The 16,829-nt window shown below is 46.9% G+C and overlaps 1 protein-coding gene across 1 annotated transcript in view; it reads right to left on the bottom strand.

Moving 5' to 3' along the window:
* Positions 1 to 16,829, bottom strand: part of LOC143765232 (lysosomal protective protein-like) — a 96,913-nt gene that overhangs the window by 42,206 nt on the left and 37,878 nt on the right. The window contains exons 7-8 of the mRNA XM_077251687.1: positions 9,126 to 9,217; positions 8,530 to 8,614 (exon numbers count right to left, since the gene is read on the bottom strand). Coding sequence (XP_077107802.1) covers positions 8,530 to 8,614; positions 9,126 to 9,217 — 177 coding nt within the window. The remainder of the gene's footprint in view (positions 1 to 8,529; positions 8,615 to 9,125; positions 9,218 to 16,829) is intronic.

The following is a 16,829-nucleotide window of genomic DNA, read 5'->3' as shown; positions in this document are numbered from 1 at the left end:
CCCCATTCAGGCTGCATCGCTTCAGGGAAATAACATCGGAAGTATGCTTCAGGCATCATGGTTACCTGTAAGCCGGTGTTAACCAGACATCGGATAGCTCGATCATCCATTTTGGCCCAGACGAGAGGACACATGGAAATTATACTTGTGGGACGTCTGATTCTCCTTCTGGACTGTTCAGGCTCTGGGCGGCGTTCCACTTGCCTCGGAGCCTCCTAGTTTAACGGATGGTGCTGCAGGAGTCAGCTTTGTCATTGACAATCCCGAGCCAAATCTCCCAGTCATGGGCGGACATACCGCCGGTGCAACTGCACCGGGGCCAGGAGGCTCCGGGGACCCCTGCAGGCAGGGCCGTCGTTAGAGGCAGGCAGCTGCCTAGAGCCCCGGCTCCTCCAGGGGCCCCCAGCTAGCGGCACATCACGCAGCCACTATGTGGCCCCTGTGAGGCAGGGGGGCCCGTGTTGTGAATTCCACTCTTGGGCTCCCTCCGGTGGTTGTAATTGGCACTTTTGTGAATTCTGCTCTTGGGCTCCCTCCGGTGGTTTTAAGTGGTACTGCTGCTCCTTGGATTTAGCGTCAGCAGCTGCTTCCACTGATTGTCTTTCTGGCTCGGCTATTTAACCTGGTTCTATCCTTCAGCCTGTGCCAGTTGTCTATGGTTCCTGCTTGGATTCACATCTCTGCTTGGATTTCCCTGATATTCTGACCTGTTCAGCAAAGATAAGTCCTTGCTTGGTTCTTTTGCAGTTCACTTGTTGTGGACTTAATCGTTCTGCACTTTCTATGTTTTTTCTTGTCCAGCTTGTCAGTATGGATTTATTCAGTTAAGCTGGAAGCTCTGGGAAGCAGATTTACCCTCCACACCTTTAGTCAGGTGTGGAGATTTTTGTAAACTCTGTGGTGGATTTTTCTAGTTTTTATTACTGACCGCTAGTGTTGAGCGATACTTTCCGATATCGGAAAGTATCGGTATCGGAAAGTATCGGCCGATACCGTCACAGTATCGGAATCCAATCCGATACCGATACCCGATCCCAATGCAAGTCAATGGGACTCAAGTATCGGACGGTATTCCTGATGGTTCCCAGGGTCTGAAGGAGAGGAAACTCTCCTTCAGGCCCTGGGAACCATATAAATGTGTAAAAGAAAGAATTAAAATAAAAAATATCGCTATACTCACCTGTCCGACGCAGCCGGGACTTCAGCGAGGGAACCGGCAGCGTTGTTTGTTTAAAATTCGCGCTATTACTTGGTTACGTGAATTCCCGGCTTGTGATTGGTCAGGTCGGCCATGTTGCCGGGACGCGGACCAATCACAGCAAGCCGTGACGAAATTACGTCACGGCTTGCTGTGATTGGTCCGCGTCCCGGCAATATGGCCGCCCTGACCAATCACAAGCCGTGACGTCACGGGAGGCTGGACACGCGCTCATTTTAAAATGGGCGCGTGTCCAGCCTCCCGTGACGTCACGGCTTGTGATTGGTTGCGCCGCGATCAACCAATCACAAGCCGGGAGGCTGGACGCGCTCATTTTGAAATGGGCGCGTGTCCAGCCTCCCGGCTTGTGATTGGTTGACCGCGACGCAACCAATCACAAGCCGTGACGTCACGGGAGGCTGGACACGCGCCCTTTTTAAAATGAGCGCGTTTCCAGCCTCCCGTGACGTCACGGCTTGTGATTGGTTAATGGCGGCCATGTTGCCGGGACGCGGACCAATCACAGCAAGCCGTGACGTATTTTCGTCACGGCTTGCTGTGATTGGTCCGCGGCCCGGCAACATGGCCGCCCTGACCAATCACAAGCCGGGACTTCGCGTAACCATGTAAAAGCGGGAATTTTAAACAAACAACGCTGCCGGTTCCTGCGCTGAGGTCCCGGCTGCGTCGGAGAGGTGAGTATAGCGATATTTTTTATTTTAATTCTCTATTTTACACATTTTAACATTAATGTTGTTCCGATACCCGATACCACAAGAGTATCGGAATCCCGGTATCGGAATTCCGATACAGCAAGTATCGGCCGATACCCGATACTTGCAGCATCGGAATGCTCAACACTACTGACCGCACAGTATTCCGTCCTTTGCTATATCCTGGTTTCATTCTGCGTATGTCATTTCCCTCTCCACTCACGGTCAATATTTGTGGGGGGCTGCCTATCCTTTGGGAATTTTCTCTGAGGCAAGATAGCTTTCCTGTTTCTATCTCTAGGGGTAGTTAGTCCTCCGGCTGTGACGAGGTGTCTAGGGAGTGACAGGAACATCCCACGGCTACTTCTAGTGTTGTGTTAAGATCAGGAACTGCGGTCAGTACAGGTTCCACCTCCTCCAGAGCACGTCCCATGTTGCTCCTAAACCACCAGTTCATAACAGGCCCGCCTGCCGCCAGCGCCGACTCCCCCACCGCATTGAACTATACCCGTGTCTGCCGGTACAGTTCAAAGCAATGATTGAGGAGAGAGCATCACCTGACGCTCCCTCTCCCATCATTCCCCGCTCTGCCTCTGACACTGCGGGTGCGCGATGACGTCATCGCGCACTCACTGTGTGCCGGTCAGTGCAGCCGCTGAGACAGGAGCAGGGAGCAGCGCGGGCACGAGGAGACGTGAGGAGTGTGTTCTGTTTTTTTTAACTATAACAGTGAGTACTGGACTGTGGGACCATTCTCAGGCCAGTTTCACATTTGCGGTTGTGTCCGCAGCGTTTCTTCCTCAAATATCCACATGTGTTGTGTATTCCTATATTTAACATTAGGGACGCATGCGTCTGCGATCGTTCGCGTCTGCGATCGTTCGCGTCTGCGGCTTGTCACGGAAATGCAACATGTAGTAATTTTTAGAGGTGTCAATTTGCCGCCTGGAAACATATGCGGTCGATTGCGCAGGGAATGTGCCAAAAAAACGCATTGCTGTCTATATGAACGCATGCGTTCACAAGCACATGCGTTTGCTTGCGTTCGTGAACACATGCGTTTCAATAGAGAAACATGTCTAGACACTGATAAGCCACCCCCCACATACAAGGTGATAAAGGGAGGGAGTGGACATTTGCAGGTCACTACTCAGCAGACACTGAAGCAGAGGAGACGCAGGCTACATCCTTGGAGGAAAACAAGACACTGAACAATGTGAGTATATCCTATCCAATGTCTTTATTTTCTGTCTCTACATGTCCTAATTTCTGCCTTTTCTTTCTTTCTGCATGCATCAGAATGTCTTCTTCTTCTGATGAGGAGCAACGTCCTGGGCCTTCTGAATTAGAACATGTCAGTGAGGTGAGTACTTGCCTCCTCAGATTGGTAAGTATTCACTGTCACATCTACACATATGACAATTTTTGTTTTTCATTTTTTTAGAGCTCTTCTTCTACTGCGGCAGAGACTGGGCAGGAGCAGCGGAGTCACGGTCGGGTGGCAAGGCGGCAGCGTGTACGTATACAAGGCTAACTGTTTACTGTATCCTCACTTTAGTATTCTTGAATCTTCCTTTCTTTACATTCCTATTTCTTTACATTTTTCTTCTGGAATCCTTTTGTATCTTGACTTTCCTATTCATGCCATTTCTCAGCCTCTGTTTTTTCTTTTCCTTATGTTAATTGACCCAACATTAATGTCTTTATTTAATTTTTAGGTTCCAGAACGGGATGAAGACCTCATAGAAAATGACCTCCTCATCTCCCTGGTCCAGGAGCGAGTCCCGTTGTGGGACACCCGGGATCCACTGCACTCAAACAACGTGACGATCCGGCGCCTATGGAATGAGGTGGCCAAAGCGATGTGGGATGGCTGGGACAACGCCCCGAATCGGGTCCGAAATGCATTTGGTAACGCAAATGCAGGAAAAAACGCATAGAAACATGTACAAACGCGGCGTTTTTTTAACTGCATGCGTCTAAAAAATGCCACGTTTGTACGTGTTTCCATGCGGATGCGGATTAAACGCTGCGGATTCTAACGCTAATGTGAAACTAGCCTCAGGGGGGAGATGCGGGCTGTGTTATATACTATTGGGGGTATATTATATTCTACGGGGGAGGCTGTGTTATATATTATGTGGCTGTGTTATATACTATGGGGGGTACATTATATTCTATGGGGGAGGCTGTGTACTATGTACTGTACTATGGGGGCGGCATTGTATTCTATGGGGGACTACATTATATACTATGGGGAGGTGGGCTGTATTATATTCTATGGGGGTTACATTATGTTCTATGGGGCTGTATTAGAATTTATGAGGGAGGATTGCATCATACTCTTTGATGGGGCTACATTATATTCTATGGGGAGGTGGGCTATATTATATTTTATTTGGGGCTACATTATATTTTATGGGAGCTCTATTATATTTATATTCTATGAGGGGTGATTTCATCATACTCTATTATGGGGCTACATTATACTATATGAGGGGGCTGCATTATATTTTATGGGGGTTATTTATACTTTGTGGGGTGGTTGCATTATGCTCTATGGGGTGGCTGCATTATACTATATCAACGACTATGGGGAAAACATTATACTACTGTATATGAAGAACTCTGTGGTGCATTATACTATGTGAAGTGGATTGTACTACATGGATGACTATGGCGGTGCATTATACTAGATGGAGCACTATGAGGAGTGTATTATACTATGTGGAGGGCTGAGCAGTGTATTTTAATATATGTAGGACTATGAGGAGTGTATTATACAATGTGGAGGACTATGGGAAGAGTATAATACTATATGGAGGACTGAGGAGTGTATTATACTATATGGAGGACTATGGTGCATATTATGTTATATGGAGGACTATGGGGTGTGCATTTTACAATATGGAGGACTGTGGTGCACATTATAATATGTGGAGGACTATGGGGTGTATTATGCTAAACAAGAAAAATGCTGCATATTCATCGAGTGATTGGATTGTTTATGCCGGAACAAAAATCATTGTTCTCAGCAGCACATTGCCCGGTATAAATTGTAGATATGCTGCTAATAACATGATACTGTATGGTGATCTGTTAGTGATCTATTAGTGATCCTTCTGTCCACATCATTCTTCCTCAGTTGGTGTAAAGAGGCCGGGAAACAAGCGTTAAATGACTTCAATATTGTCGATTACACTCATTTAGCAGCCTGAACTCAGCGCATGTAAATACAACCAAAATGCTTCTGTGTGATGTGCAATATGTTACCATTTGGGGCCCCATTTTAAACTTTGCCTAGGGCCCCACTTTGCCTAAAACCGGCCCTGCTGGCAGGGCTGCTAATATTGATGGCAATCTGGCCAGTTTATCCGGCTCCGAGGCTTCGGGGTGCCCCTGGCCAGATTGCCCTCATGTGTGGCGGGCAGGGAGCAATCCCTGCAGCTCCGCTGCCTGCAGTAGAAAATGGCAGCGGAGCTGCAGTGAATAGATCTGTCCTGCTTCCTGCCTGCGCTTCCTGTCTCACACAGCAGCAGCTGAATGACATCATCATTCAGCGCTGCAGCTGTGCGAGACAGGAAGCTGCCGGCGATGGTGGGGCTTCAGGATACCGTGCACAGAGGTGGTGTGTGTGTGTGTGTGTGTGGGGGGGTTCTGTCTCCGCCATCTAATTTGTTACCTCTGATTATCTGTTTGCATAATTTGCAGTTTTCTCAGTAGTATGAGTATACAGGAACTCATATATTCATATCTTTATTTATCTGTAGTGTTTTGGCTCCCTCTAGCGGTCAGACTCATGTTCACAGTCCTATTTTCTGTTTTTTTTCTATTTTCCATGTCTGATTCTCCCCCCCTTTGCAATGCATTATGGTAGCTCAGCCTCCATCTCTCTCTCCATTTCCTTCCATCTCCCTCCAATTTCCTCCATTTCCTTCAGTCTGCTTTCAAAGAAAGACTCTTTCACTTCATCCCCCTTGCGATTGCATTGCCGGTATGTCTTTATGCTTTCTGTAGGTAATTTCTGCTATAATATTAGCCTAGCTTAGTCAGTTATACTCCTAGTTCAGTTACTAGCCTTGTAAATGTTCATGCATAATGTACAACATGTGTAGTATGTATTTCTGTTGTACCATGCACTGATTGTATTTATATGATTGTTTACAGTTTCACGGCGCCAATATACTACTACGTTCAATAAAAGCACAGACTCAACCACAGTCTCCTTATTGGACTCCGGTATAGCGGTTTAGCTGCCTGTATAGCTACATGAGCCTGCCTCATTTAGTGAGGACAGAACAGTGTGTGTGTGTGTGCGTGTGTGTGTGTGTGTGTGTGTGTGTGTGTGTGTGTGTGTGTGTGTGTGTGTGTGTGTGTGTGTGCATGCATGCAGAGAGGTGAATGGTGCTGTGTGTGTCTGTGTGTGTGTAGGGGGAGGAGAGGGCAATGATAGGGGTGGTGGGGGAGGAGGAAATGATGGAGGTGGTGAATGGGCAATAATGGGGTGGTGGGGAGAAATCAATAATGGAGGTGGTGAAGAGGGAAACCATGGGGGTGGGGGAGAGGGCAATAATTGGATAGGGGTGTGGGGGATTGGGATGAGAGGAAAGGGGATTTATAATGGATTTAGGAACGGGGAGGTGGAGGAAGACGTTATTATCGATTATTATGTCTAGCACAGTCCCTTAGTATATGCTGCACTCACTTATGTATAGCACAGTCCCTTAGTGTGTGTGTGTGTGTGTGTATATATATATATATATATATATATATATATATATATATATATATATATATACACTTTGATGCATTAAAAAGAGGGAGGCCCAGACACATTTCCTGCACAGGGGTCTCAAGCTGTCTGTGTCCGCCCCTGGTCCCAGTTCACCACAGTTGTAGCATGTAAGGAGCTCTCCTCTGGGAGACTTTCTAACTTCGCGACGAGGTTCAAATACAACTCTATCTATCTTCTGCGAATCAGCCAATTCATCTCGTATTCCCTGGATTTCTTTCTGCAACTCTTCCACCCATCTTGGTTCGGTGGCCGTTGTCACAGATACCTCCCCGCTCTGGACCATCCCCACCGGGACTGTCACCCCCTGCTTCTGCATGCGCGCTTCACTTCCCACTTCAGTAAAGGTCATGCGTGGATTCACCTGCAAGCGCTCGCGCAAGTCCTGTTTCAGCAGTATGTCTCGCAAGCCAGTCACCAACTGATCTCACAGCACTATTTCTGTAGGCCCTATGCCGATGCTGTCTTTTCTAGTAATAGCAGTGTGGATCTACTGTAGCGCGTTCATGTACTGCGTCACCGTCTCCCCTTCCCTTTGCATCCAGCAAAATAAACGCATGCGTAACTCCCCTACATCCGTGGGGTCTCCGTGTGTCTCTTCCAGTATCAGTAATACCTCATTAAAAGTGTCCCATTCTGGAGGGGGGCATAGCATAGCAGAATCCCTCGCCTCTCCATCTAAAGCCATTATAGCAACCTCTGCCTCTAATTCAGGAGTCATGGGGTGCATCCTTATCATTCCCCGTATCTGCTTAGTCCAGCTCCATAACATGTTTCCAGTAAACTTCAGAAGGTTGCTTAACATTGCCCCAGGGATACGCTAGACCTCGGCCCTCCCCCTACTGCTTGATCTGCCTCCTCCGTGCTGTTGGACTGCATCCTGCCGACTACGCCAAGTGTGAGCAGGTTGCGGGATGCGTAACGGACAGGAGGTAGAGCAAGGGTTAAAATTAACTTTACTGTAACAGGGATATACTCCAGGCAGGGAGAGGGAAAAGTATAAGCAGGTGATAGTAGCACAATTGGTGTGCTAGGGGAAGCAATAAGGGCAAAAGGATATAATGACTGTTCATTAAGAGTAAACTTATCAGTCCGATGGCCCCCTGCGTGCAGAGTCCTTGATGTACATGGTGGTGCTGACACAGCACATTGGGGGTCCAGTGTAGACCTGCAGGTGTTGACGATCTGTTTCCTGGTGGTGAAGAAGAGTCCTCAATGTCTTGCATGGGGTCCTGTGTCGCCGAGAGAAGAGTAGTCTCCCACACTGTAGGGGCTTGACAAATCTCAGCAGTAGTATGTGGGTGAGTAATTGTTAAGTTCTCTGTAAGTCACCCAGTATTTCTTAGGTGGCATTCACGTGTTATTCACTGACCCGTGGCGCTGAGTACCTTGAGCAGGAGCCAATGGGCGAAATACAGTTCTCTGGTCACAGTCTTTGTAGGTGGCAGTAGGGACCAAGTAGCGTGGATCTGCGCTGTCACGGTGCTCAGAGGATGGAGCACCAAACTTCCCCTGCTGTGCGCTGCGTGTTCCCACCAAGTCTGCCTGCCATTTTGCGCGCTCTGCCCTTTTTATCCTAGCTACGCCCCCTGCTGCCGAGTGCAAAGGCCAGTCCAGGTCTCTAAGCTTTCCCCCGCATAACAAAGGTGACAGTCCCGACAATTCCATCCCAGGCACGAAAAAGGTACCCCAGCTCCGGTCTCTCTTCTTACAGCAGTATTTTAGTACACTTACATCATGATATGATTCTTGTCATTCTTCATGTGTATTGTACAATGTGAATTTTCACAGAATGCTTGTAATAAGTCAACGACCATAATACTTACTGCTATCCTACATGACAAGCTGCTGGTAGCAACAAAATTACAACCTTTTTTTCTACAGCAAAAGTGCTCCAGATGTGACCATGTCCTATATCAGAGATAAAAAGTCAGTTATGAAGAGCAATGGAATGAGAATGATCAGGCAGTATGGCCCCAATTCATCAAAGCCTAGTAATCAATAAGCAGTGTCTGACACGCTGCTCATGAAATCTGGCAAAAAATAAATATTATTTAATTTGCTTCCTTTTGAAGTTAACTTTAACTTGTTTTTTTACTTTTTTTTTAACAACGTGGGCCTGGATTTCCTTATCTATTTTGAATTTTGAAATTTCACAATTTTTTTGTGCAACTATCCTCCAGTGTTTTAGTGGAGTATAAAATCTGGCATATAAAAGGATTATGTGACTTTTTGGTCTAAAAATGGCCAACAAGGTAAAAAAAAACAAAATGGAGTTCATCTTTAATTTTGCACAAAATTCACCAATCTGCCTGTGCCATTTCTAAGAATTTGACACAAATTTTATTTTGTATGTATAAAAATATGGGACATATACACGTCTTTTACATATATGTTGAACATGTGCTCACTTTTTACTTACTTAATATCCAAAAGACCATGGTAATATGAATAATATAAAAGGGAATAGTGATCCAAGTTAAAATCTGTAATACCATTTCCTATAGCAAGTCCCTGAAATAAAAAAAATAAGCATATAATTACAGGCAGGTATGGAAAAATGCTGCAAAGTAATAATGCTTTCAAAAGCAAATCATTTATGATTATCAATTAACAAAATCATTTATGATTATCAAGTAAATAAATGCAAAATGAATAAACAAAAGAGCAATCTAAATCGCATCGATATTTATGTGATCTTTGTGTTCAACACCGCATCAATTCTTTTTGGTACACTTGCACACAGTGTTTGAAAGTACTCTGCAGGAAGGTTGTTACAAGCATACTAGATGGTGGCCTGATTCTAACGCATCGGGTATTCTAGAGTGTGCATGTCCACGTAGTATATTGGCCAGCCACGTAGTATATTGCCCAGCCACGTAGTATATTGGCCAGCCATGTAGTATATTGCCCAGCCACGTAGTATATTGCCCAGTGACGTAGCATATTGCCCAGCCACGTAGTATATTGCCCAGCGACGTAGTATATTGCCCAGTGACGTAGTATATTGCCCAGTGACGTAGTATATTGCCCAGTGACGTAGTATATTGCCCAGCCACGTAGTATATTGCCCAGTGACGTAGTATATTGCCCAGTGATGTAGTATATTGCCCAGCCACGTAGTATATTGCCCAGCCACGTAGTATATTGCCCAGCCACGTAGTATATTGCCCAGCCACGTAGTATATTGCCCAGTGATGTAGTATATTGCCCAGTGACGTAGTATATTGCCCAGTGACGTAGTATATTGCACAGTGACGTAGTATATTGCCCAGTCACGTAGTATATTGCCCAGTGACGTAGTATATTGCACAGCGACGTAGTATACAGCACAGAGCCACGTAGTATATTGCCCAGCCACGTAGTATATTGCCCAGCTACGTAGTATATTGCCCAGCCACGTATGTCACAGGTTAAAAAATAAAAAATAAACATACTCACCTTCCGATCCGAGGGCCCCTTGTACTTCTGTCGCCTGTGCGCGGTGCAGGCGGCAGCTTCCGGTCCCAGGGTGTGATGACGTCACGGTCACATGACCGTGACGTCATGGCAGGTCCTTCTCACGCAGGCGCGCAGGGCCTGTGATGACGTCGCGGTCACATGACCGTGACGTCATGGCAGGTCCTTCTCCCATACGATCCTTGCCACCGGAACCTGCCGCTTGCACAGAGCGGTCACCGGAGGGTCGCGAGGAGCGGGAAAGGCGGCGGAAGGTGAGTATATAATGATTTTTGATTTTTTAAAATTATTTTTAACATTAGATCCTTTTACTATTGACGCTGCATAGGCAGAAGGAGGAAGATCGGTGATAAAATCCATGGACAGATGAGTCCATAGTCTTTCTGAAATTGGCAAAGGCACCAATTCCCCGGCCAGCCGGCTACGAGAGTTTTTAGCATGAGCACATACCTCACAGGCAGACACAAACTTCACAACATCAAAGCCAATGAGGACCACCAAAACAACCTAGCGATGGCACTATGGGTGGCCGAGATTCCCGGATGCCCACTCAGGGTCGATTCGTGAAACTCCTGGATCACCCTGAGTCGAAACTGAACTGGCACAAAAAGCTTAATAACAGGCCTAGACGAAGGAGCAAGAGACTGTGCCTCACGAATCTCCCACTCAAGTACCGCGGAAACCCCAGCCACAACTACAGCATGTCGAATAATGGAGGAGGGAGGTTTGGGAGGTGATATTGGGTCCAACCTACGAGATAAGGCATCCGCCTTGACATTTTTGGAGCCAGGCTGAAAGGTGATAGAGAGCTGGAATTGTGAAAAAAAGTGACCACCTCACCCGCCTAGGAGTCAACCTTTTGGCAGACTCAATGTAGGCCAAATTCTTGTGGTCTGTAATTGATGGACCGCCCCCTCCAAAAATGCCTCCATTCCTCAAAAGCCAACTTAATGGCTAACAACTCCCGGTTACCCACATCATAATTTCTCTCTTCCGGTGAGAATTTCTTAGAATAGAAGGCACAAGGTCTTAAATTGGTTAGAGTGGCAGGTCCCTGGGATAACACCACCCCTACCCCCACCTCCGAGGCATCCACCTCAACAATAAACTGTCCAGACGGATCTGGCGAATCAACACAGGGGCAGACATGAAACATTTTTTTTAACAAAGAGAACGCCATTACGGCCGAGGTTGACCAACTCTTAATATCAGCCCCTTTCTTAGTAAGATCAGTGAGGGGTTTCACCACCTGCAAGAACCCTCTAATGAACTTCCAATAATAATTAGCAAATCCTAAGGAACACTGAAGACCTTTCAGATCTTTGGGTTGTACCCAATCAACAATGGCCTGAACCTTTCTAGGGTCCATACGAAACCCATCAGCAGACAAGATGAATCCCAGAATGGACAGTTCTTGAACAAAAAAATGAGCACTTCTCCAGATTAGCAAAGAGAGAATTCTCCCAGAACCCCTGGAGAACTGCTTGAAGGTGACCTAAATGAGCCTGTTTATCCGGCGAGTAAATTAGAATATCGTCCAGATAAACCACCATAAACCGCCCAATAAAGTCAGAAAAAACATGGTTAATAAAATTCTGTAAAACTGCCGGCACATTAGTCAGACCAAAGGGCATAACCAAATTCTCAAAAAGCTCCTCAGAAGTGAGAAAAGCAGTTTTCCACTCATCCCCCCCCCACACCCGGATAAGGTTATATGCCGCTCGAAGATCCAACTTGGAAAACCATTTGACCCCGACAATTGATTGTATAGATCAGGGATAAGTGGAAGGGGGTAAGTATTCTTCATGGTAATCTTATTTAACTCTCAAAAATCGAGGCATGGGCGCAAACCACCGTCCTTTTTTTTCACAAAAAAGAACCCTGCCGCCACAGGGGAAACATAAGGACGAATGTGTCCTTTACAGAGACTCTCAGAGATGTACTCTCCCTGACAGAAGTTATGTCGCATATCCATGTTATGTAAATGAAAGCTTATAACCTGACGTTAAATTCACCCATTGGTTGTATAAATTATTCTTTTGAAAGCTGAAACCCTCCGAAATGTGGTTTAGGTTAAGAAAATAAATTTGCTTCAATTCAGAAATATTGATCAGTTAATGGACACAGAATGGTCAGATTTTGGCAAGACAAAAGTTTTGTCGCCTGGTGATATAATGCACCCAATCCTAGTTTACATCCTCACCTGTGCTCAGTAAATGATCGGTTAATTAGTGTCTGTGTATAAAAAGAAACCCAGCACCCCAGACCTTCACTTGAACTGCAACTTGAGCTCTGCCAACATGCCAAAAATCCACCCTGTGACCAAAGCCTAGATTATCAAGAGGCTGAAGACTAGATCCACTGCAGAGGTGGCTGGCACCTTTAATGTGTCTCAGCTTCAAGTGCAAAGAATTAAAAAAAGATTTGAAGAGACTGGAGATGTGTTTGACAAGCTCAGGTCCGGCAGACCCTGCAAGACAACTGCTCAGGAGGAACGTTTGTTGGTTAGAAAATCCAAAGCAAGCCCCTCTTCCACTGCAGCAGAGATCCAACAGGCCTGGTCACCTCAAGTCCCTCTGTCAACTAGAACAGTTTGTAGGATTCTGTCTGGCCTCCATGGTCGAATCAGTGCCCAGAAGCCAGCACTAAACAAAAGGCAAATGAAAAACCATGGGGCATTTGCAAAGTTCCACAGCCTGCTAAACAGATGGACGCTGGAAAAGTGGCAGAAGGTGGATTTCTCTGATGAATCTTCAGTAGAATTACATCACAGCCGCCGCAAATATTGCAGGAGACCTACTGGAGCCCATACAGATCCAAAATACACCCAGAAAACAGTTAAATTTGGTGGTGGAAAGATCATGGTCTGGGGTTACATTCAATATGGGGGTGTGCGAAACATTTGCAAGGTGGAAGGCAATATCAATAGCCTAAAATATCAAGAGGTATTAGCTACCTCTTATATTCCAAATCATAAAAGGGGTCAAATTCTGCAGCAGTATGGTGCTCCATTTCATACATCCATCTCTACAACAAAGTTCCTCCAGGCAAAAAAAGATCAAGGTGCTCAAGGACTGGCCAGCCCAGTCACCAGACAGGAACATCATTGAGCATGTTTGGGGTAGGATGAAAGAGGAAGCTTGGAAGACAAAACCAAAAAATCTTGATGAATTCTGGGAGGCATGTAAGACTGCATTCTTTGCTATTCCTGATGACTTAATTAATAAATTGTATGAATCATTGTTGAACCGCATGGATGCAGTCCTTTAAGCTCAAGGAAGTCACACAAAATATTAAATATGACTCTAATAGCACTACAACTTAATTCACCAATGTTATGCAACATATATTTGTATTTTAAGGTAATTAATTGTTTTAATATCACATTACTTTTTGTGGGCGACAGAACTTTTGTCTTGCCAAAATCTGACCATTCTGTGTCCATTAACTGATCAAGATTTCTGCATCGATGCCAATTTATTTTCTTAACCTAAACCACATTTCAGAGGGTTTCAGCTTTCAAAATAATAATTTATACACCCAATGGATGAATTTAACATCAGGTTATAAGCTTTTATTTACATAACATGGATAAGCCACATAACTTCTGTCAGGGAGTGTACTCTTTCATGGCAGCTCGCTCCGGACCAGAGAGGTTATACAATTGGCCTTGGGTAATTTAGAATTAGGAATCAGTTCTACAGTATAGTGCAATCAAATGAGCGGTGTGGTGGTAAAGCGCAGCATGCCAGGTAACCAGTTGCTGCAGTGATGTTGCCTTCCCTTCGGGGAGGGTGATGTCATGCTTGGAGACAAGGGGGATTCTTTCTATCAGATAAGGGACTTACATTCAACAGATCTGAATCTAGGCCAGTAGGGGGAGCTCTGAAGTAGGATTCAGGGGAACTTCCCTTAGCTATATGTATCCTGGTCTGGAGGAGGAGCCAGTCAGTTTGTAGTGAGTTTGGAGAGAGGAGAGGAGAGTAGAAGGCCATCTGGAGGAGACATAGGTCCCGAGCAGCCACGAGGGAGCTACTACCCCTGGAAAGAGAGATATCATGAGGAGTTGAATTGTGAAGGAGCTTAGAGGGAAGAAGCACAGTGGAGGGAAGGGCTCAGGAGGGGAACAGCAGAAGGACACCCTCAGAGCCAGAGCGCAGAAGCCGGGTACCGGGAGCCTGAGGTTGTGTTGCTCTCAAGGATGCATGACAGAACCGGAGGGCATTGGACTATATGTCAATTGCCTGTAACAAGTCTGAGGTGAAGCAGTAACCCTAAGAGCTGGGTCATCTAAGAGATCCTATAAACAGGCTCAATCTGCCTCAAACTGCCTATCGTACAGACATCTGTCTTAGGACAGGAGAGAGGGGACCCTGTCAGCAAGCTTTAAGCCGCAGGGACCTTGCCATCTGGCGCAAGTAGGAAAGGCTTACGGACCTCACCTAAAGTTTGATCCCTTAATACCTCCAAGGTGGCCGGACTACAGCTACCTTTTATCTGGTACCCTGGACTGAGGACTGCTATCATCAGTAAACCAGGTAAAAGACTGAAAACGCTGTGTCCTCCACATATTCGTCAGCATACATCATCTTTGCCACACACCTTGGGAGCCCTGGGGACCCCGCTTCACCTGTGGGAAGCGTTACCATCTTGATGCAACAACATCGCCCCAGAGGACCCCTTTACACAGCATCGGTCTCAACTGACTGAACACCACAGGTGGTGTCACAAACAATAGACATTACAAATCCCTTTAAAGACTTTTCCCTTTACTTGGATGCCCAGGGCCACGGACCGGGTCGCAGCCACCGTGACATCCCCTTTAAGACCGGACCCAGTACCGAGTACCCCACTGCCCTGGCGGGGTGCTCCAGCTTGGCGTCACGAACAGGATGGATTGACCCATGGAAGTGGGTCATGTGCGCCTTGGAGACCATGCTTAACTGTGTGATTATTGAACTGTAAATTACACCAAAATCACCGCCATTATAGCACCATGTGGCATGCAGGAAGAAATGGGCACGTTGTCGTGGGCGGCACCTGGAGGAACAGCACGAAAACTATGGTCGCCCCTCATCAGTATTATTATGTGAGAGAAATATGCCCATCAACCAGAGAGGTCCGCCTCCTGATCTGGGATGGCGGAGTGAAGAAAAGGAACTGCCCACGAAGACGGTCGTGGTGCAGCGAAACCGCGGGAAGCAACACCGAGGAGGCAGAACCGGAAATCAGCATGGCAGAGGGAGGGCGGGATGGAGCAAGGGGACTCTGCCGGGTGGGACCCGCAAGAACCATACCCATCACCGATGATGAACCCGGACCTCCTGCAGAGAGAAGTGGAGGAGCTGACCCGGCAACTCACGCGCCTACAGCAGGAGACCATGGCCGGGTGGTCTCGTCGGATGACCACTGCATACCCTGACTGGTCCAGAGCCGAAAACAGTTCAGGAGCTCTGGAGGCAGAGGTAAGGGGCAAGACCCTGATGACCCTGACAGCAAAAGGACCGACAGACGCCTCTGACTCACCTCCACCACGATATGCGCCACCCGACCAGGGGTACGAGGCCCTCGAGGACATGCCACCCTACCTTAAGAGAATCCCAGCTGCCAGCTCCATGCCAACCCCAAGCCTTGACGACGCCTTACTAGGCCCCTTTCCGGTCCCGCCAGCACCGACACCTAGGCCGGCATGCCACCGACTACGCGGGACGACAGCATCCAGAGACAGATGACATCTCCACTTATCCCCGTAAGTGAATCCCAGGCTAGGTCTCCAGAGCCCATGGTGTTTGCAGGGGGACCCGCAGGGAAGGACCTGATCACGCTCCAGGGGGAGATCTGTTGTGAATTCCGTTCTTGGACTCCCTCCTGTGGTCATGAATGGTACTTCAGTGAGTTCGGTCCTTGGACTTGGACTTGGGTGGCTTTGAGTGGTACTGCTGATCCTTGAGGTTGGCTTTCCCAGCTGCCCTTGTTTATCGCTAGGCTGGCTTCTCTATTTAACTCCACTCAGATCGTTACCTCATGCCTGCTGTCAATGTATCAGTACTGGTTCAGATCTCTCTTGGATTTCTCTGGTGACCTGACTGTTCCAGCGGAAGCTAAGTCATTGCTAGCTCATTTATCGTTCACTGTGTTCTGAATATATTTCTTAGTACATGCTAAGTTCTGTCCAGCTTGCTTTCATGATATTTCCTTGCTAGCTGGAAGCTCTGGGGGCGCAGGGTGGCACCTCCACACCGTGAGTCGGTGTGGAGGGCTTTTTGCACACTCTGTGTGGTTTTTGTAGTTTTTTTGTGCTGACCGCATAGATCTCTTTACTATCCTCTGCCTATCTAGTGAAGACTGGCCTCCTTTGCTAATACCTGTTTCATTCCTGTGTTTGTGACTTTCCTCTTAACTCACCGTCAATATTTGTGGGGGCTGCCTTTTCCTTTGGGGAATTTCTCTGAGGCAAGGTAAGGCTTATTTTCTATCTTTAGGGGTAGTTAGCTCTTAGGCTGTGAAGAGGCATCTAGGGAGAGTTAGGTACGCTCCACGGCTATTTCTAGTGTTTGTGTGATAGGATTAGAGTTTGCGGTCAGCAGAGTTCCCACTCCCCAGAGCTCGTCCCGATTTCCAGTTTAACCATCAGGTCATTCTGGGTGCTCCTAACCACCAGGCCATC

This window comes from Ranitomeya variabilis, chromosome 4, assembly GCF_051348905.1.
Source record: "Ranitomeya variabilis isolate aRanVar5 chromosome 4, aRanVar5.hap1, whole genome shotgun sequence".
NCBI classification, from domain to species: domain Eukaryota; kingdom Metazoa; phylum Chordata; class Amphibia; order Anura; family Dendrobatidae; genus Ranitomeya; species Ranitomeya variabilis.
The sequence above is the reverse complement of the archived record's forward strand: the minus strand, read 5'-3'. Positions and strand labels throughout refer to the sequence as shown.